The 21266-nt window shown below is 55.0% G+C and overlaps 1 protein-coding gene across 1 annotated transcript in view; it reads left to right on the top strand.

Moving 5' to 3' along the window:
* The first annotated feature begins 482 nt into the window (after positions 1 to 482).
* LOC111152193 (collagen type XI alpha 2 chain) overlaps positions 483 to 21266 on the top strand; it is a 29406-nt gene continuing 8622 nt past the window's right edge. Inside the window, 46 exon segments of the mRNA XM_022510584.1 lie at positions 483 to 779; positions 3458 to 3607; positions 3744 to 3954; positions 4407 to 4569; positions 6025 to 6216; positions 7098 to 7175; positions 7820 to 7882; positions 8551 to 8634; positions 8636 to 8731; positions 10841 to 10900; positions 11002 to 11043; positions 11271 to 11333; positions 11681 to 11755; positions 12227 to 12313; positions 12794 to 12850; positions 13199 to 13252; positions 13340 to 13393; positions 13488 to 13541; positions 13729 to 13782; positions 13985 to 14038; positions 14121 to 14165; positions 14285 to 14338; positions 14770 to 14814; positions 14990 to 15043; positions 15236 to 15280; positions 15421 to 15474; positions 15721 to 15765; positions 16000 to 16053; positions 16179 to 16223; positions 16434 to 16487; positions 16820 to 16927; positions 17910 to 17963; positions 18269 to 18322; positions 18420 to 18464; positions 18549 to 18602; positions 18729 to 18773; positions 18914 to 18967; positions 19060 to 19113; positions 19327 to 19380; positions 19740 to 19847; positions 19997 to 20086; positions 20240 to 20293; positions 20517 to 20624; positions 20765 to 20872; positions 21015 to 21068; positions 21170 to 21223. Coding sequence (XP_022366292.1) covers positions 698 to 779; positions 3458 to 3607; positions 3744 to 3954; positions 4407 to 4569; positions 6025 to 6216; positions 7098 to 7175; positions 7820 to 7882; positions 8551 to 8634; positions 8636 to 8731; positions 10841 to 10900; positions 11002 to 11043; positions 11271 to 11333; positions 11681 to 11755; positions 12227 to 12313; positions 12794 to 12850; positions 13199 to 13252; positions 13340 to 13393; positions 13488 to 13541; positions 13729 to 13782; positions 13985 to 14038; positions 14121 to 14165; positions 14285 to 14338; positions 14770 to 14814; positions 14990 to 15043; positions 15236 to 15280; positions 15421 to 15474; positions 15721 to 15765; positions 16000 to 16053; positions 16179 to 16223; positions 16434 to 16487; positions 16820 to 16927; positions 17910 to 17963; positions 18269 to 18322; positions 18420 to 18464; positions 18549 to 18602; positions 18729 to 18773; positions 18914 to 18967; positions 19060 to 19113; positions 19327 to 19380; positions 19740 to 19847; positions 19997 to 20086; positions 20240 to 20293; positions 20517 to 20624; positions 20765 to 20872; positions 21015 to 21068; positions 21170 to 21223 — 3366 coding nt within the window. The 5' untranslated portion in view covers positions 483 to 697.

Raw genomic sequence — 21266 nt, 5'->3', positions numbered from 1 at the left:
CCAGGCCGGCTCTGTAATTACACTGGGAGGGGCGAGGGGAAGTAATTATGGAGACCTGATTGGGGGGGGAGGTAGAGACCCCCCCCCCCAGGCCCGCCTCTCCCCTCCCACTGTGCCCTAAGTCCCTCCCAGGACAGCTGAAAAGGGGCTCTGGGCCCCCAGGTGGGAGGGAGTTGGGGTGGGGGCTTTGATTGGACCCCTGAGTCCTAGAAAAGGAAGCGGCAAGGGAAGAGATACCGGGGTTCCCGAAAAGGTAATCTTGGGTACAGGCCATTCAGTCTGCAAGGAGCAGGGGAGGGCAGTCCGAGGGTCAGCGAAGGAGGGCTCCCGTCCTCCCACCCCCAACCAGGTGGAGACCGAGGGTGGGGTTTCCCCTCGATGGCTGTGGGCGGGCGGCTGGAGGCTGGGGCTGGGTTGGGCTGGGCCGGGGGCGGGGTGGGGGTTCTGGGCCGCTAGGGTGGCCGGGGACACACAGGAGCGGCGGCCACCGAGGAAGGAGTGGCGCCAGAGCCCCGACGGGCGCCCGGTTGCATGGAGGTGGGCCGCTGAGAGCTGTCGGTACCCGACAGCCTCTGACCTCCGCGGGACCCCAGCGTCTGAGGCTCAGAGCCTGCTTATTCTCTCTTGTCAGCTTTGGGGCGTTCTGCGCCTCTGGCCGCCCGTAGGTCCCTGGGACCCGGTGTTCGGGTCGCCAGCCATGGAGCGATGCAGCCACTGCCATCGCCTCCTCCTGCTGGTACCGCTGGTGCTGGGGCTGAGCGCGGTCCCCGCCAGGGCAGGTAAGAGGAGTCCCCGACGCCTGCGTCCTCGGAGTCAGGCTCCAGCTCTCAGTATCCCCCTGGGTAGGGGACAGCTGATGCCTAGGGCAGAGCTTCTAAATCCAAGAAGGGGATTTTGGGGGCTAAGGGTCCTGGGTGGAGGGCAGGTCACCTGGGTCCCTGGGAACCAAGGTAGGGGGAATCTCTTTGCCTCCTTGTAGGGACCGGGAGAGGGCAGGTAAGGCTGAAAGGTGAAGGCTCACCTTAAAGAATGGGACTGGGTGCTGGGGGTTCTCCAGGGAGAGCGGAAGGTGTGCCAGGTCCTGCAGATGCTGGGGTGGGGAGGCAGATGTCAGAATTGATGGGTGAGCATTGTGTGTATGTCTTCTAGGCTTTCCTATCTATATGTCTGGGGTGAGAGGGGAGCATCTGTGGGTCATCGCAGAGCCTAGTACGCAAAGAAAGAAGGGACCCCTGGACTATTTGTCCCACTGGCTTCCCGGACAGCATCCCCTTCCCCCTCCCTGTGCCCTCCTTGCTGCCACGCGGCTGGCTCTGGGGAGCACTGGGGCTGGCTGCCAACAGGACAGCCGCTGGACAGGCTGGGATCAGGTGTCTGAGGCAGGAGCCAACTCTTTGCATTCCTGCCCCACCCCTCCCCCTCTGGCCAGCGGGGCTCCCCTGGGACCCTGGTGTCCACAACCCCAATCTTTTCCTTCTTTTTCCCAGGATCCAGAAGTCCTGGCGCCTAGGAAAGGGATTTGATGCCGGAGAGAAGGGGGCTGGGAGTACCTGGGTCCTGGGCAGGCAGGAACAAGCCTCCCCCTCCCGGCAACACTGAAGGCTGATTTGCATATAACTCTACTATTCATTTCTTCTTCGTTCTGGAGAGAAAATGGTCAGAAGAGCAGCATAAAGGATTTAGATTAGATCACAGAAAGAAGAACTTCCAAGATGCGAGGAGCATGAGGCTGAGGGACAGGAAATGGAAGTGTGCCATGTCTGTGGACTCTTGGAGCCTTTTTCAAGGAGGAAAGGAATCCTCTAGCATGGAGATGGGGGATGGTTAAGATGACTGTCTTTTTTATTTTGGGGCTGAGTGGCTAGAGATGGGACTCTATAGGGAAATGGGCTGGTGTGGAATTCACAGGAGTAAAAATAAGGGGGGTATTCGGGGACCAAAGGTAGAGTGTAGGGGGGGTGTTGGGGCTGCCTGAGAGGAGCCTGTGGGGCAGACCGAGGCCAGAGTCAGTGGGCACATATGTGGCCTGAGGTGGGCAGACCTGTGGGTAGGTTGTCTATAGGATGGAACTATTCTCCTGTGGGGTTTGGTGAAAGGCGGGGGCCTCAGAGGTCTCCTTGGCCTGGGGTCTCTGTGAGTCTCTGTGTCTCTGTCTCACTCACCCTTCCTCTCTCAAAGCAGCCCTTGTGTGTTGGTGTTTGCGGAGCTGCCACACTCAGGGGCCAGGCTCGGGCGAGGGGGGGTGGTGAAGGGGAGGGAAAGGCCGTGGTTTCCCGGCTCCTGGACTCAAAGGGCCTTTTCTCTGCATGTCCGCCCCACCTCACCCACCCCACCCAGCTCTGCTCTCCTGATCGCTCTGGCCCCTGCCCTGCCCCATGCTTCTATGAAAATTTTGCTGGACTTTCTTTGGGATTTTTCCAATCTGGACCTGATGGCGTGAGGAGTGTGTGTACCGGGGAGCAAGTGAAGGAAAGGTGACCTTTGTCTTCCAGTCAGTTTGAGCCTGAGGAAGCTGAATTCTAGGTGGATAGAAGGGATGGCCTGGGTCTCAAATCTTTGGATCTGAGAGGTGGGGGTAGTGGGGCAGGGTTGAAGTTCCAGGTTCGGGGAGCTTGCCTGGGGTTGGGCAAGGACTCTGATGGGATCAACAGATGTGTGGCTCTGGGCCCTGGACCTGCTTCGGCTCCTCATGGCAGCTCCCCCCGCCACCCCCCCCGCCCCACAGCCCATCTCCTGAGCCAGGGGCACAGGCTCCTGGGGTGGCTCTTTCTGCTATCTCCATCCTCAGCATGGTCAGAGTTGTCCCCACCTCCCCAAACGCGGGCACTGAAGCAGCTTGAAGCCCCATCCCCATAGATCTGCCTCTCTGCTCGCTCCCAAGTGCCGCCCCCCCCACCCCCAGCCAGCACCTCCTGTGCCCAGAATGATCGATTGCCCAGATGTTGTTTGTGCTGGAGATACGGGAAAGAGGCCAGAGACCCAGAGACCCAGAGATATGGAAAGGGAGTGAGAGAGGGACAAATAAGGGGGAGAAAAAACCATAGAAGGAGCGGGAGGGAGGTGGAAGAAGACCAAAGAGACAGGGAGACAGGAAGATCAATAGATGTAGAGAAAGGAAGAGTGAGAGAGACAGAGAAGGGGAAATGGTGGAGAGTGGAGAGAGATCCATAGGTTGAAAGACAGAGATCAGGAGAGACTGAGCACTGGGAACAAGACACACTGGGAACAAGAGGGGCAGGGGTTACTTGGAACTGAACACAGGGCCAGTGCTGCCCTCTTCCAGGTGATTCTGGTTTCCCATCTGTTCAGGGTCCATTTGGGGGCAGGTAAGGGAGGGGTGACCTTTGCCTTCAGGGAGCTTGAGCTCCAGGAAGCTGAATTCCAGACCCCAAATGCCCCCATATCTTGGCCCTCCTGAAGGTGTGTCCCTTCTCCTAATCCTCATGGACTCTCCCAGGTACACCGCCTGTGGATGTGCTCCGGGCCCTGAGGTTCCCCTCCCTTCCTGATGGCGTCCGGAGGGCAAGAGGCATCTGTCCAGCTGATGTGGCCTACCGAGTATCCCGTCCTGCCCAGCTCAGTGCACCCACCCGCCAGCTCTTCCCAGGTATGGGTGACATGCTGGAGTAGGGAGAGCTGGGGGAGGCCATGGGGTGGGGTCTAGAGTCAGACACCGTAAGGGAAAGGTTTTATGGTTCTTTTTGCCTCTCATTCCACCTGGTTGTGTCTCTCTCGGGTACCAGGAGGTTTTCCCAAAGATTTCTCATTGCTGACTGCTGTCCGGACCCGCCCTGGCCTCCAGGCTCCCCTCCTGACTCTCTACAGTGCCCAGGGTGTCCAACAGCTGGGCCTGGAGCTTGGCCGACCATTCCGCTTCCTGTATGAGGACCAGACTGGACAGCCTCGACCCCCAGCTCAGCCAGTCTTCAGAGGCCTCAGCCTAGCAGATGGCAAGTAAGTCACTTTGCTCCTCTGGTCTGCCTGGACTGTCCCTTCAGGACGTCTCCTTGGACCACTGACCCCAGAACCCCCACTCCCTGAACTAAGAACCCCAACTGACCTTTTTGGTCTCACCTCACCTACCTATTGCCCAAACTTCCTACACTTCTGGCCCAGGGTTTGGGCTTTAGTGTTTAAATCCTTGTACGTAGTACTAGTCTATGCCTTGGGCAGGTGAACTTTTTAAAGCCTCAGTTTCTATGGCTATAAGGATGATAGAATCACGACAATCAAATGAGGAAAGTATTGTCTGGTACCTGGTGCATTGTAAACAGTCAGTATAGAGCCACTTGGATTACTGCTACTATTATCATTGGCTCCAACCTTTCCATCAACTGCTCTCCAGTCCTGTTGACTCCATCCACCCTCAGTCAATCACTTGACCCACTCCCCCCGCCCATGACCAGGTGGCACCGTGTGGCTGTGGCTGTGAAGGGCCAGTCTGTCACCCTCATAGTTGACTGCAAGAAGCGGGTCACCCGGCCTCTCCCCCGAAGTGCTCGCCCACTGTTGGACACTCATGGAGTGATTATCTTTGGTGCCCGCATCCTGGATGAAGAAGTGTTTGAGGTAAGCAGAACATAGAGAACAGAATGATTGCTTGTCCCGTATCTTGTGCCCATTGCCCTTCTGGCCCTAGTACTCCATCTTCTTAGAGCCTAGCCCTTCATTCGAGCCCTCATGAATCTCTATTTGCATTTCCTATCCCCGGGGCTAATTTTCTCTGTTGAAGAATTAGGTGCCCACTTATATGGCAGGACAGCTGCCTTTATCAGTCTTCATGAGTCTGCCTATCTGTTCATCCCTTCAACCAGTCTCTTTATCTACACCCACCCATTCATATCCTCATCTAACACCCACCCATCCATTTATGTACTCACTCACCGAGCAAGCATTCAGGTTTGTATCTATCCCTTGCCCATCTTCTCTGCTCAGCCACTTTTTTCTTCACTCATCCATCAGTCTATCATCTTTAACCCATCCATTTATTCACTCATCCATCCACCCACCCAGCCCATCTACCCATGCATATGAGGTGTACATATGCATGTATTCATCCATCCCCTCACTCACCCACCCATCTCCTCACCCACCCACTCTCCATCCAACCGTTCATTCATTCACATATTTCACTTCCATTAGTCTCTCTGCGTACCAGTTTCTTTCCTCTACTCCATATCTCCATTTATCTACCCACCAATGCTCCCATTCACTCATTCACCATCCACCAACCCTCCCATTCAGTCAGTCATGCATTTGAGCCCCATTCATTCACCCACTGACCTATCCATCCATCCATCCATCCATCCATCCATCCAACCATCCACCCACCCAGCCAATCCATATTCTCTGAACACCTGTTGTCCCAGTGTCAAGGAGAACACGGAAGAGTAATATAAGGTCTCCATTATTCTCAGGAGCTCCCAGTTCCTCTTTGAAGATGAGACAATAACCCCAAACAATAATGCAAGGCAGGGTATGCAAAGAATCATGTGTGGGCTCAAACAAATGTCATTGGAATTCAAAAGTGTCTTCCCTCTCCCCCATTTTTAGAGGTCCTGAGAATTCTAATCATTACTTTTATTGGAAAGTCAAAGAAACTAAGGCTTGGCCACTGTTTCCAGAAGCCATTGTGGAAAGGTCCATGCATTACCACAAAGGGCAGGGGGTGGACAAACAGTGTTGGATTTAGAGTTGGAATGCATGAATTCCCTGAGTCTACAATTACAAGTGACCTTGGGCCAGTCATTGCCACGGTTGAGCTTTCCTGAATGGAATATTTGAACAATAGGCATAAATATCCTTGTTCTACTGATTTTCCAGTTGTGGTGAAGTGGGATTATGGATGAGAAGGTCCTTTGAAAGTTGAAAAGGGCTGTGTACATGGGAGGGCGGATAATGACCTTCTCCCATTATGTCCTTTTACCTAGTTTTGGCTCTTACCCTGCATCCCAGACTTGATCCTCTGTCTCTGAAACTCTCTCTGCCTCCCTCCCTTGAAGTTCATCCTCCATGTCTTTGCAGGGTGACATCCAGGAGCTTGTCATTGCCCCAGGGGTGCAAGCTGCCTACGAATCCTGTGAACAGAAGGAGCTGGAGTGTGAAGGAGCTTGGAGGGAGAAACCTCAGAAACAACAGTCTCACAGGGCCCAGAGATCTCCAAAGCAGCAGCCATCAAGACTTCATAGGCCACAAAACCAGGAACCTCAGCGACAGGTGAGGGAGCTGGGCGAACCCCAAACCACAGCACACTCCAGGGAAGAAAAGTACCCAGACACCTCCCCAGGGGAATTCCCCCAATGTTCCAGAGCTCCCCATCCTGTTTTGGGCTCCTGTCCCCCCTCCACTAGAGCCACTCTAACCATGCCTCCCTCTCCCAACCATCACTCCCTCTTCCCAGTCCTCATTCATCAACCTTTTTATTTTCAATTAAAAATAAAAAGAGTCATTATGAAAGACTTCATGGCTGGGAGCTGTGTCCCCTGCTCGTGTCTCCTTTCCTCCACCAGTCTTCCTGGAACTGTGTCCTTGGGTTTCCCATCCCTTCCTTGAATTAAGAGATTGGGGGGCAGTGTGTGTGTGGGATAAGATGCGGGGACAGAGGATGGGTGAGCAGAGTAGGGGAGAGACAGAACCGGGGAGAAACGTTGAGACAGTAAGACCTAGGAGGAGAAATGGGGAGGAGCAGGAGATAGAGAAAATCCCAGAAGAGTGCTGGGTCTATGAAATTCTGTGTTGGGCCCCAGTCTCTGTCCCCTGCATGTGGAGGTGCAGAATAAAGGGCTGGGTGGTGGCAAGGAGAGGGAGGGAAAGGAGATGCTGGATTGGGTGGCATCCAGATAGTTAAGGTGACAGATATGATCTGGGGTCAGTGGTCTGAAGGTTGGAGGGTCAATCTCTTAATCATGTCTACCTCTGTCCCACATGTGGGACCCACGGCCCCATCTCTCCCCATCTCTCTCCTGACCCCAACCTCTCCTTTCATCCCTAACTCCTACCCCATTTCCAAACCCCCACACCACCCCCTCCTCTCCCTCTACTCACTCTTATACCCCTCCCTCTTCCTACCGTTCCCATTGCCCCTTCCCGTACCCCAGCCCACTGAGTCTTTCTACTATGACTACGAGACCCCTTATTACGATGTGATGACTACAGGGACAACCCCTGATTATCAGGTAAACTTGAGGGACCCCTTTATTTCTTCCCTTCCTCCCACCACCCCTGGAAACATCTCCTATGGCACCTTCCACCCCTCTTAACATTTGGGGAGAGACATCATTTATTTAGATTATGGGAGTGTCCTCACTGCTCCCTCCCATGTCTCTCTGCTACAGAGACCACCGAACCCCAGCCGCAGGGCTCCCCCTCCCCCCAGGGGGCATCGGACCCCTCCCAGAAAGCCTACCCCACCTGCCAAGAGGTCAGCAGCCCGGCAGGCGCCCCCCTCACCAGGCCGGAGGCCTTCTCGAATTGGAGGTTCCGGCCCAGCGCGGGGCCTGCCTCCCCCCTTCAGACGCCCAGCTCGGCGGGCAGCTCCCCCCACTGCCCGGGCCCCCCCCAGGACCAGAGGAAGCGGTTACCGGCAGGTAGAACTGGGGCATCCAGATCTGTGCCCCCAAACCTCTATGGCCTCGGAGATTTACTCTCCCCAAACTGTCCCCCCTCCAAAGGGGCTGCAAGATCTGAGATTACCCCCACCGCCCCAGTACAGACACTACCCACAGTGAGGGACAAGGTGCTGCTTTGCCTCCCCTCCTGCTAACCTCTCTTCTTCCTTTCTGCCCCATATTACTCTTCTCCCCCTTCTCCTTGGGGTTAGGACCCCACCCCAGGTGAAGAGGAAGGAATCCTGGAATCGAGCCCCTTGCCACCCCCTGAGGAGGTAACTCCATCCCCCACCCTCATGCCAGCTGGGGGCAGTGGACATCTGTGACCCACTCCTCTTACCCCCACGTCATCTTGGTGAATCAACTCTTCCTCTGGTCGGAGGGCTCTTTGTCATATCCATTTGTGGTCTTCCAGTCACTCCAGACCTATTGGCCTGCTTGTCTTTCTAAGCACAGCCATTTTTTTTCAGTGTCCATGTCTCCTTCCATTAGTCTTTGGTTCTGGAACAACCTCTTCCCCATGTTGGTGTCAAAAGGTTTTCATCGTATTTCTGTTCCCAGGAGTCTTCTGTCCAATCTTGTCACTTTTTCTGTTCTGTTTTTACATCCTTTTCTTTGATTATTCTCTGGACTCCTTTGTCTACCATTATCTCCACAGACTGTCTACTCTGTGTCCAGCCCTCTGGCCACTCTTCTTCCTTCTTGTAATTTATCATTTCTTCCCACCAGGCTCATTTTGGGGGGCATCCCTCCTCATTTGGGGCCTTTCATGGCCCTCCCCTTTCTAAACAACCACTTCCCTTGCTTTCTTTGGGAGAAAAAATCCAGTCCCAGTTACCCCCAGAATTCTTTGGGCCAGACCCCACACCCTTCGGGTCCAGGGAAAACCTCCTCTCAGCCCTAATGCCCCCATCTACCCCTCTCCCTCCCCATCTCCGGGAAGGAGCAGACAGATCTCCAGGTCCCCTCCACAGCCGACAGGTTCCTGACAGAGGAATATGGGGAGGGTGGCACAGACCCCCCCAGCAGGGCCCTACGATTACACCTATGGCTATGGGGACGATTATCGTGAGGAGACGGAACTTGGCCCTGCCCTGTCTGCGGAGACAGCCCCCTCGGGAGCCGTAAGTGAAAGGAGCTCCTCTTCCGTTCTTGACCTGCAGTGGGAGCTGTAAGAATTGCTTCCTCTTGTTTCTGATTATTGTCTATTGGCTGCAAGCTATCTCCCATTGATGAGTCACCTTTTTCTGTTCACATAAGATGTATATGTTGCTTGAAAGGATGACTTTCTGCTTTCCCCTGCCAAGTATCTTGCCCTGTGACAACTCATGGATCCTTCTGTCCAGGGCAATTGGGATTTTTTTTTTTTCTTTTTTAATCCTATAACCACTTCCTATCTTTCTTGGCCACTTTCTATCTCAATCAAGCTGTATTTCATAAAGCTTTTGGCCAATAATCCCCTATTTTTTTCCATTGTCAGTCTGTCTCCATCATTTCTTCTTGGTAAAAACAATTTCCTATCCATGTTGCTGCCAAATGATCTAACTTCCTATGTCATGTTTTCTAACCTACGGGTCACTCCCTGTCTGTCCTTTCCTGTCTTCCTTGGCCATGGCATCCATCTTGGTGACTGTGACAGTTTGCACTGAAAGGGAGTTATTTATGTATTGGCGTTAGTTTTTCATGCTGTCTTGTAACAATTTCCTTTGCTAATAAGCCACTTCCTGTGTGTCTCAGGTCATCCAAATAATAAAGTTTCCACTGTGGGCCTAGATATTTATCATGGCTACTTCCTGTGTGTACTAGCCTTGATGTCTGTGTTTTCTGGAAGAATTACCTTTCCAGGAGTCACTTTTTGTCTGTTTTGTGAACAACTTCTTTCTCTTGGTCATGGTAGCCATGTTGTTGTTGAAGGTCCACTTCCTGGATCTTCTTTTCTTGGCTGCTTCCTGTCTGTCCAACCACTTCCTGTTTGTCCAGTTCATTTTCTAGCCATCTTGGCCATCTTTAATTTTTCTTGGCCCTGGCATCATTCTTGCTTCCAAGTGTTTGTCCCTTTGAAATGTCTCCCTTAATTGTTTCCCATGTCTTCAACCACTCCCTCTCAGCTGGGAAATTTCCTGTCTATTCTACTCATCTTTTGCTTGCCTTGCAATTAGAGCTGCCTCCTCTACCCTGCTGCCTTGTCCCACACTTTCCTTCTCTAATACTGCCACCCTTGACCTTATGCTGCCTTTCCCTTTTGCTGCTTTCTGGAAATTTGGGGTTGATATGGGATTATGGGAGAGTTTGAAAATTCATCATTGCTGTTTGGTCAGGATGGAGGTGGAGGGGTGGATTCTGAAGGTCTTTGTTGGGAGAGTTGGGGGAGTGGAGAATGATTTCCATTCTTCCCATCCGTATCTTGGTTCTGGCCTCAGTGTTGGGGGTGGGCATCTGAGAAGCGTGGAAAAGAAGGAACTGGTGGGCTTGGAGAATAAATGAGGGCAGGAGGAAGTATGTAGTGTCCTTGCTGGGAGAGGAACTGGGGGTCTGCTCAGGGGCTTGAGCAATAGCCCAAGAGCTGTATCTTTCTAAAAACCAGTTATGAGGTCTGACTTTGGGGTATCAGTGGGGACTGCCTTCCATTTGTAGTTAGAGTATGGGTGTTTAACCTCTGTAGAGTTTTTAACTTGCCCCTTTGAAATTCTAAGAAAACTTCTGTGCATAAGGGCATATACTTTCTCTTCCCCAGAAAAGACTTCTTAGATTATGTCAGACTCTCATATGGATCCATGCTCTCCCTCAAACCCCAATAAAAATCAATCTACAATCTTAGAGAGATGCTTATTTGGTAGATTGCAGTAAGGGTGAGGTAGCTGATAGTTTCTTAAAGTTCTAAAGATTCCTGGAGTCAAAGGGAGCTTGGAGAATAGGGCAGGGTCTTCCAGAAGAAGGTTTGGGAAGGTTAAGGATGTGGTTTGGAATTCCGGGAAGTGTGTGAAGATCTTCCTGAAAGAGGTTGTCAGGGAAATGAGGAAGTTTCTTTGCTAAGATGGAGCTGGGAATTGGAGGTGGAGAGCTCTGAGGTCTCCTTGGAAGACCTAGGAGGTCTGTGAAGAGGCAGTCACATAGGGTTGGGGAGGTCTCCAGAGGATCTGAGAGTGAAGGAAGGTGGGAGTTGGGATGGGAACAGTCCTGGTGTCCTGGCTGCTCACAGGCCCCACTGGGGGTTACATGTGTGTCTTCTTCAGGTTGCCCGTGGACCCCGGGGGCTGAAGGGAGAGAAGGGGGAGCCTGCGGTGCTGGAACCTGTAAGTCACTGTTGGTCACTGAGCTGAAGGCAGGGGGAAGAAGAAAAGAAGGTGGGGGTGCTAGCATTGTAGCCTCTGACTTTTGACCTTTGGTTCTACAGGGTATGCTAGTAGAGGGGCCTCCTGGCCCAGAAGGCCCTGCGGTAAGTGTAGCTGTGACCCATTAGCCTCCATTCTTTTCTCAGAGACCCTTCTTACACATTCACCTATGTCTTCCCCACATATGCCCAGGCCTCCTTCTCAGAACTCTGGAGAGTCCTTCCAAAGCTTCCCAGATCCTCAAATCTCTTTTGTAGAGACCACTCCTCAGTCACATACCCCTCTTCTATCTGAATGCCCATACCTGACCCACTCCTTTTTTGTTCCTCAGGGGTTGATTGGTCCCCCTGGCATCCAGGGCAACCCAGGCCCAGTTGGAGACCCTGGTGAGAGGGTAAGGGAGTAGTGCGTGCGTGCATGCATGCATGTGTGTATGTGTGTGCCGAGGACTGCAGAGGAGCCTCTAGTACCCAACAGGGGTGCCAAGCTAAGTAATTCCTCATTAAATGGCTGATTAATGAACAAGGGGTTGGTGTGCTCCCCAACACCCAGAAGAGAGGACAGGCTCTGGTTGGGGAGGGGAGTAATCTGGTATCTCACCCTTATTTTTCTGTATGAGGGTAGGACGGTTCAGGAAAGATATAGGGAAGTTTATATTTATTCTGTAGAGGGTTTCACACTGATGCCAAGACCCTAACATTCCCTAACTGTCCACCTCTCCTCATTTTCTCCCTATTCTAGGGCCCCCCTGGCCGAGCAGGGCTCCCTGGATCGGATGGGGCCCCTGGACCTCCTGGCACATCTCTCATGCTTCCAGTGAGTTGTCTTCTGGGCTTTGGAATGGGAGGGGCAGGGGAAACTGTTCTGTTATCAAGAACCAGAAGACCAGGAAAGCTAAGGAGGAGTCTTGAAAAACCATTAACACAAAGAGATTGATCTTTGAGGTGGATGGACTAGGGCCTCATTAGAGGACCCAGAACCAAACATGGATTGTCTAGAACTTGGCAGAAAATCCACATTTCGGGGACTCTGGAAACAAAGGAGAGTTTTTCTGAAGGAAGAAGACAGAGAGTGGGGCCGGGGGCAGGGAGACAGAAGTAGAGTTTCTGAAAACTTATACATGATTGTCTGAAAACCTTCCACGGGAGACACTGGAGGAGGGCACGGGGCAGGGGGTGTCTCTGCACCTGGGAAAAGGGGAGAAGTGCTGGATGAAGCCTTTGACTGGGAGGGTTACATGAGTTTCCTGGAAGAGAATATGGACCTTTCTTTCTCTCTACCCCTCAGTTCCGGTTTGGCAGTGGTGGTGGTGACAAGGGTCCTGTGGTGGCAGCCCAGGAGGCTCAGGCCCAGGCAATTCTGCAGCAGGCACGGGTACGTAAGGCTGGAGGGGATGTTGGTGAAGGGATGGGTATGGAGGGCAAGTGGACTTTAGGAGGAGTTGGAAGGGTAGGTTGGAGTAAATGTGGGGCAGGTAAGGTCTGGTTGGTTTGGGGCTGAAAGGGAGGTAGGTTGGGGAGAATACAAGGCAATGGAATGAGAAGTAAAAGTGGAAAGCTGAGGGGCACCTGGGTGGCTCAGTGCGTTAAGCCTCTGCCTTTAAAGTCTCAGGTTATGGTCTCAGGGTTCTGGGATTGAGCCCACATCAGGCTCTCTGCTCAGTAGGGCACCTGCTTCCCCCTGCCTCCACCCTCTGCCTGCTTCTCTGCCTACTGGTGATCTCTCTGTCAAATAAATAGTAAAATCTTAAAAAAAAAAAAAAAAGAGTGGAAAGCTGAATTTGGAGCGTGTGCTGGGGTTGGGAGTTCTCCTGATGCCTCTTCCTCAGATCTGCCGTGTCCCTTGCTCCCCTAGCTGGCGCTCCGGGGACCCCCTGGCCCCATGGGATACACAGGCCGCCCTGGACCCTTGGTGAGTTTGTTTGATATTGGGGTAGAGAGTTCTTTATTTGTGTGTGTGGGTATGGATAATTCTGGAAAGGGACCAAGTTAAAAGTTATTTTGCGGGGCGCCTGGGTGGCTCAGTTTGGCTCAGGTCATGATCCCGGAGTCCTGGGATCAAGTCCTGCATCAGGCTCCCAGCTCCTTGGGGAGTCTGCTTCTCCCTCTGACCTTCTCCCCTTTCATGCTCTCTCACTCTCTCTCTCAAATAAATAAATAAAATCTTTAAAAAAAAGTTATTTTGCTACTTTTGGGGAGTGCTTTGAAGTCATTGTTGTGTGTGTCCTTCAACATAGCCACTCTCTCTTCTCTGTCCCAGGGACAACCTGGGAGCCCTGGCCTGAAAGGAGAATCAGGAGACCTAGGACCTCAGGTGGCAAGCCCCACCCATCTGATCCCCCATCCAGTGCCTCCCTTTCTGTCTGTGCTCTTTAACCCTGCCCTGACTCTCTCTCACCAGGGCCCCAGAGGACCTCAAGGTCTTACAGGCCCTCCTGGGAAGGCTGGGCGAAGGGTGAGTGGGGGTGTGGTGGGTGTGGGTGGGAGACAGGACTCAGAGTGTAGGGGACTATGCCTCTGTTTGCTCTGACACTTCCTTTGCACCCCAGGGCCGAGCAGGTGCTGATGGAGCCCGAGGGATGCCTGGAGAACCTGGAGTGAAGGTGACAGGCCTGGGTCCCTCTCTGATGCCTGTGACTTCCAGCCCCGTCTAAGCTCATTTGTTTTCTGGGGATGACCAAGTTCCCAAAGTTTCCCCATGAAGTGGCACCTCCCCACTCAGGACACAGGAGGGAGGGATGAGGAGGGAAAAGAGCTAGGACCTCACCTGGGCTGCCCCTCTTCCCCTAGGGTGACCGAGGTTTTGATGGACTCCCAGGGCTCCCTGGGGAGAAGGGACACCGGGTGAGTATATTGGGGGTAGTGCATTGTGATGAGGGTGTAGGCCTTCTGTGGAGGGGTGGGAGGGGTAGGGAGTGCAAGGCAAGGGAAGGAGGCTGAGGGTCCCAGCAGGAGCTCAATGGATGAAACTGGTTGGTTAATTGAAGAGGGTCAGTGTCTGTGCTGGGGGCTCTGAGGCCCCTCTTACCTGGTCCCCATTTTCCAGGGTGATACTGGTGCCCAGGGCCTTCCTGGACCCCCTGGTGAGGATGGAGAGCAGGTAAGTATTGTGGCCAGGGCAGGGGGTCAGTATGGGAGAGGTGTGGAGGGTGAGGCTGTTTCATCATGTCCTCCTCCTCCAGGGAGATGATGGGGAGATTGGGCCTCGGGGACTGCCTGGAGAGTCGGTGAGTGACTAGGGGACCAGTGGTGGAGCTCTGGGGATGCCAGGGGAGGGATATGGATACAAAAGGCACACATTATTTCTTGCCCATGCATGTCATTTCTTCCCCTCACCTGATTGCAGGGACCTCGAGGTCTCCTTGGCCCTAAAGGCCCACCTGGTATTCCTGGGCCCCCGGTATGTGACTGTCCTTGACTTCTGACCCTGACGTCACCCCCTGACCCTTCCAACTCTCCACCCTTCCTAGCTGCCTCTCTCCCCCGACCTCCGGTTCCCCCTCCCTGGCCCCACCTCGCTCTGCTCCAGCCTTTAATCCCAGGTGCCCTTGCAGGGTCCTGTGGTACAGTCCACCAAAGGCTCTGAGCATAGCTTAAAAAAAAATCTTCAAGAAAAACAAAACAAAAACCCGCAAACCACAGACCCATAGACCCACGCCCTGTGGATCTGGGCCGGCTATGTTTGCTTAGGTTTGGGATGGATTGGAGGTCTGACCAACATGAGGCTGCCCCGTCCCACCCTCTGGAATGGCCGGGCCTCCCAGAAACCACAGGTCCTTCCAAGGCCCAGGCCCCGCCTTCCAGCCTGCTCAAGCCCCTCTCATGTTTCAGGGAGTCCGAGGCATGGATGGTCCCCATGGTCCCAAAGGGAGCTTGGTGAGTAATGGGCATGGAGAACCTTAGCCAAGGTCCCGTTTCCTTGGTGACCATTTTGATGCCCTGCCTTCTTCTGGTTCTTGTGCTCTGCTGTCCCAGCTAGGACTCAGCTCTCCACCCTCAGTTTGTCCCGTCAGCATCTTCTTTTGACCTCTGCCTGGTTGCTTGTTTCTAGGGACCCCAGGGAGAGCCAGGACCTCCTGGACAACAGGGCACTCCTGGAACCCAGGTGAGTTGTCCTATCCAGCCCCTCCCCATCTTTAACAAGGGCTTCCTGGGCTTCCACAGAGGGTCAGACCCTGGATGGAAATTAAGGGTCTCAAACTCCAGTGCCCATACTCCGAATGGGGATGCTGGCTACAGGAGAGAGCAGCCCACCCCTGTGGGGCCCTGTGACTTCTCTCTCTCTCTCTCTGCGTAGGGTCTCCCCGGGCCCCAGGGTGCCGTTGGGCCTCATGGAGAGAAGGTAAGTGACTAAGTGATTGGGTGATAGGGGATGGGCTGGAGAGGTTGGTTGTAGGGAGAGCCTTCACTGTGTGGCTAGGACTTCAGCCACTGTCTGATCTGATCCCTCTCGTGACCCTCTACCTCCTCCTCCTCCTGCAGGGTCCTCGAGGGAAACCAGGGCTCCCTGGCATGCCTGGCTCCGATGGGCCTCCGGTGAGTGGGTCCGCACCTCTCAATCCAAATTCCACTTGACCCTCCATCCCAGTGAATGACCTCCAAGTGTGTTTGGTAACTATCCACACGGTGTGTCCCTCACACTGGGAGGTCACTGGTGGTGCCTGCCCGTGGTCAGTTGGCTTCATTAGGGTCACAAGGGGAAGTGGGGTTAAAGAGGGGAAGGGAGGGGTGCAGGGAAGGTACAGTGGCCAGTGGTCACATTCTCCTTCCCCCTACCCCCAGGGTCACCCTGGAAAGGAAGGTCCTCCTGGAACCAAAGGAAACCAGGTGAGATCTTCCATACCTGCTTTCACCCAGAGGGAGTTTCCACCCAGGCTCTGGGGCCCCAAAGTCCTTGGGTTTTCCCTGTCTTACCATTCATGTGGCTCTGAAATATTCTCGGCCCCATGCCCTGTATCTCTATCCAGACTCCATTGTTGTCTGTACTGTTTCTTCCATGCCCTGAGCCTCCATAGTCACACATCAAAACCCCTTTTTAGATACCTTTCTTTCTTCTTCCAGGGCCCATCTGGACCTCAGGGTCCCCTAGGATACCCAGGACCTCGAGGTGTCAAGGTAATGGATAGCCAGGGTGGGAGATAAAGGACTGTGATCAGGGGAGCCAGCTGGGGTCTCAGGAACTCGATCCTTCCACTCCAACCTCCAGCCCTGATCTGTCTCTGTCTGCCTTCTAATTCCAGGGTGTGGATGGAATTCGTGGTCTGAAGGGTCATAAGGGTGAAAAGGTGAGAGAGGCGCCCCCAGCCTCCCAGCACCTCCACCCTGCCCCGCACCACCCCTTCTGCCCAGCAATTGCCCCACTTCCTTCCCTCCAGCCGGCGCTGTGCTGCTCTCCAGCTCAGAAATCCACCCCTCTGCCATGTTTTCTGAAATGCTCCATTTGACCTCCTGACCCCCTATCATCTCTGGTGACCTCTCACCCCCATCTTTCTCAGGGCGAGGACGGTTTTCCCGGGTTCAAAGGGGACATGGGCGTGAAAGGTGACAGGGTAAGTAGAAACCCACACATTGGCCCCCCCAACCCGAAGTCCTGATGTTCCTCCATGTTGGAGCCCCCAGTCACCAGCCTGTTTCCTGAAACCCCAGACTCCCCAACTCCAGTGCTCTTCTCCCTTGGAGCCCGAACCTGGCAGGATGGCAACCTGCACAGTCTGCATCCCACCAGCCTGATAATCGCAGTGTTCTCCCTGTCCCTGTGGGGCTCCCTGTCCTCCAGTAGTTTCTGGGACCCTACTCAGCCTCACTGGGGCCCACCTCTCCTTTTGGGGCCCAGCCCACACCACCAGTCCCTGACACTCACCTCTTCAACTGTCTTACCCAGGGAGAGGTTGGAGTTCCTGGTTCTAGGGGAGAAGATGGTCCCGAGGGGCCGAAGGGACGCACTGGACCCACTGGAGACCCTGGCCCCCCCGGGCTCATGGGCGAAAAGGTGACAGGAGACGTGGAGGGGATGAGGGCCTGAACACTGGGATCAGGATGGGCTTGGGGGTGCCCACAGCTGGAGTCAATGAGTCATTTGAAGACCACGATACATTAATTATGCTCCTCTCTGTAGAAGGCACCCCCTGGTCACTGACAGTTGGGGGTGAGGTGGGGATACATAAGAAGTCAAGGAAAAGTCCCTGTTGGGAGAATTTACATGGCATAGAGGTAGGGACAAGGGATGAGGCTGGCATAAGGAATGTAGGTACAAGGCAGAAGGAAAATGTGTCCAGACTTAGAGCAGCGGGAATTACAAGAAGGGAGAGTCAAACAGTCAGAAGAGGTGACATACAGAGCTAATCTCCATGCCCTCACCGAGGGCCAGCCCTGCGCCTGCTTGTCCTAAGCGCCGGGCTGCAGAGAACGTTCATTGCAACAAGTAAAGATGCTTGTTCGTACCACAGCCGGTCATGGGCATGGCCTGCATTTGAGCCTAGGCAGGCCTGCCAGCTCCTAACCTCTGCTTCACCGCTGGCTGAGCATGGTGGGCCCTGAAGCACCAGGAGGAAGGGGGTGCATGTCAGGAGGGTTTGGGGTGGTGCAGACACGGGTCGGGGGGCAGAGGCCATCCTGAATGTGGTGTGTGAACCTGCAAGGGGACTGGTCTCAGTGGTGCAGGGAGTGTGTGCTGGGGAAGGAGAGCTGAGGTTGGGGGGTGGGCAGGGGTAGATCATGGAACTCCATGGAGCCATGGGTTTAAAGGCGCAGAGGAGGCAGGATCCCAGTCCCAGAGCTGGGGAAAATCCACTCTCAGGAAGGATGGAGGACAAAAGCCAGGCAGCCTGTGGAGCAGGAGAGGAGGGGCTGGGGCCTGGAGGTTTGCTGGGGAGGGTCGCTGGGTGGGGGCTGGCTCCTGTCTCTGGGGCTTGGGGTCTCCAGGAATGGTGTGGTGTCTGATTCCTTCCCAACTGCTCCCTGTCTCTCCACAGGGCAAGCTGGGTGTTCCTGGTCTGCCTGGCTACCCTGGACGCCAGGGTCCCAAGGTGATACTATGCCCCATTTGTGCCCCTTCTCTTCTTCCCTTCTCTGACCCCTGATTCTAGGAAGCATAGACTGACAGTGGTGGGGGACCCTAGAGTGAACTTAGCTCAACCCCATTCTACAGATGAGGAAACAGAGGGCCAGGCAGCCGCGGGGGGTGTGGGTGGTGTGTCCAAGGCCACCTAGTTCTTGGAAGAGCCCAGGCCTCCCACCCTGCTGCCTCCATCACCTCTCCTGACCCCCACTGGCTCTTCTAGGGCCTCTGTTTTCATGACGTCTCAATTTTCTCCTTCTCCATCCTCACCAGGGGTCCCTGGGATTTCCTGGTTTTCCTGGTGCCAGTGGAGAGAAGGGAGCCCGGGTAAGCTGGGGGAATGGAAGGGGTGCAGAGGGCAGGGCTGCCCTATGGGTGGGATCATGCCTCTGGTGATGTGTTCTTTCTGCTTCCTTCTCACCAGGGCCTGTCAGGGAAGTCAGGACCTCGGGGAGAGCGGGGCCCCACGGTGAGTGTGGGGGGCAGACATGTGGCTCAAGATCCCAAGAGGTGCATTTGGGTTTTTCTGACAGCTCCCCTCCCTGCTCTCTAGGGTCCACGGGGTCAGCGGGGACCCCGAGGTGCCACGGGGAAGTCTGGCACTAAGGTTAGTGGTCTTGGCAGGACTCCATCCACCATCTGCCCCTTAGCCTGGCTCCCAGTTGATTCCTCTGACCTCCAGCAGAGCTAGAAGGCAGTGCCTCTTCCCCTCTGACTCTCTTCCCCCCCACAGGGAACATCAGGTGGTGATGGCCCCCATGGCCCCCCCGGAGAAAGGGTGAGTATGGCTTGAGTCTCTTGTTCTCCAGTGCTCCCTAGGGAGCCTGAGTGGAACCCTCGCCCTCTCTCCCTGGGTAGGGGTCCGGGGAATATGCACCCCCTGCCCATTCTCCTCATTCAACCTGGCTCTGTCTTTAGGGTCTCCCTGGACCTCAAGGCCCCAATGGATTTCCTGGTCCCAAAGGACCTCCGGTAAGTTGACCTCTGACCCACTTGGGTTCTGTGAATTCTTCTCCATCCTCCTTCCCAGCCCAGCGTTCACCTGATGCCTGAACCCTTTCTAGGGTCCCCCTGGGAAGGATGGGCTGCCGGGACACCCAGGCCAGAGAGGGGAAGTGGTAAGTAATGCCCCTGGCTCCCCCAGACCTTCCAGGACTATCTGGTAGGCCCACCTTTGCTAGATTCTTCTGGCAAAGGGATTGTCCTGGTGCTGCTCAGACCCATGGCCAAGGACTCCGTGGTGACTCTGCCCTTCCTCCAGGAACCTGGGGTCTGTCCCACAGTGTCTGTGCTTGACATGCCTTAACTGCTCTCTCCTCTTCCTCTCTCAGGGTTTCCAAGGGAAGACTGGCCCCCCTGGCCCTCCAGGGGTGGTGGGACCTCAGGTATGGCGGCCCCCTTGAGGAGAGTGGACCCCAGACCCTGAAGTTAGTTTGTCTGATCCTCTTCTCCCTTTTCCCGATCACATGCCCCAGCCCCTTTGGAGCAGGATCCCGACTGGGCCAGTTCTCATCTCGTGTCCCAAAGCGGCAGCTCCCCAGTGGGGACGCGGGGTGGTGCAGTTACCCCAGACTGGGGAACTACACTCCAGCGCAGTGGCCTAAGAGAGCCCCAGGAATTCCCCACTAGCTTTGGGGTGGGGATAAAGGGCATCCAGAGGGGTCATTTTAGGATGGCAGGGTGGACTCTTTGGGTGGGGAGCGGGGCAGAGGGTCAGCTTGGAGTCTTTCTGTCTCTTTCTTAGGGAGCAGCAGGAGAAACTGGGCCCATGGGGGAGAGGGGTCACCCGGGCCCCCCAGGCCCCCTGGGAGAGCAGGGACTGACTGGAACAGCTGGAAAAGAAGGAACAAAGGTCAGTAAGGGGTCGGGCAGAGGGGAACTTGGGAGGCCAGGGTTGGGGTGCTAAAGGGAACAGATAGTTGGGGATTTGAGAAAAGCCAGAGATCTCTCTGTCCAATCCGGGAGCATGGCTGTGGCTCATGGCCTTTCATTTCATCTTAGGGTGACCCTGGTCCCCCAGGGGCTCCAGGGAAGGATGGACCTGCTGGTCTGAGGGGCTTCCCAGGAGAGAGAGGCCTCCCCGGCACTGCTGTGAGTGAGAGCTCAGTCCCCCAACAAGTCACCTGGCATCCTGGAGTCGCTCAGTGTCACCCCCACACCCATTTCTCCAAGTCTGCCTCCCCTCCCCTCATCTTTCCCTGCCTTCCCGACTCACATCTGTGACTCCCCATCTCTGGTTCACAGGGTGGATCCGGCTTGAAGGGAAATGAAGGTCCGGCGGGTCCCCCTGGCCCTGCAGTGAGTCTGGGGGACCTGAGGGGTGGGAGGGAGGAGCCAAGAAAGAGTGGGTGAGGAGGGATGAAGAGGGGCATCCGGATCTAGGCAGGGCTGTGGGACTGGGCAGAGGGAGTCTAGGATCCACCGTTGTGTATTCAATTTGGGGCTATTCTCCTGGGAACCATGTTCAGGGCTTCTCTGGTGTGGGTGGGCTGTGGGGGTCTGACTCCATTTCCTGTCTCAGGGCTCCCCTGGGGAGCGAGGTGCAGCAGGATCGGGGGGACCCATTGGCCCCCCAGGGCGCCCAGGCCCACAGGGTCCCCCTGGAGCTGCAGGAGAGAAAGGTGTCCCGGTGAGTGTGGGGTCCCTGGGGAGAGACACTGGGGAGGGGTCTGCGAGTTGTGAGCTGCTGGGCTACAGAGAGTTCCTTGTGAGGGTGTTGGAGGGGTAGGGTCTTCTCTGGCTCAAGACTCCTTTCTTCTTTTCTTCCAGGGTGAGAAGGGCCCCATTGGTCCAACTGGTCGAGACGGGGTGCAGGGTCCTGTGGGGCTTCCTGGTCCTGCTGGACCCCCCGGTGTGGCAGGAGAGGATGGAGACAAGGTGTGGGAACCTACAGACCCTGGGCCCAATCTTTCCAGATAAGATTGCTGATCTGCGCATGCCTCCCATCCCCATCCCTGTCTTACCCTCCTTGCCCCACATGGGTCTTTTCTCTAATATCTCATCTGCCTTGTCCCCATAGGGTGAGGTGGGAGACCCCGGACAGAAGGGCACTAAAGGGGACAAGGGTGAACATGTAAGTGACTGTGACTTTTGACTTCTGATCTCTGGCCTTTAGCCTTGTTTCCACCTGGTCTCTCCCTGTCTTGGTGTCTCAGACTCTCCTTTTCCCCCCAGGGCCCTCCTGGACCCCCTGGACCCCTTGGTCCTGTGGGGCAGCCTGGAGCCTCGGTGAGTGACTGATGCCCCGTCTGCTCCCCTCCCTGCCCCGCCA

This window comes from Enhydra lutris, unplaced genomic scaffold, assembly GCF_002288905.1.
Source record: "Enhydra lutris kenyoni isolate GAN:26980312 unplaced genomic scaffold, ASM228890v2 scaffoldscaffold28, whole genome shotgun sequence".
Lineage (NCBI taxonomy): Eukaryota > Metazoa > Chordata > Mammalia > Carnivora > Mustelidae > Enhydra > Enhydra lutris.
The sequence above is the reverse complement of the archived record's forward strand: the minus strand, read 5'-3'. Positions and strand labels throughout refer to the sequence as shown.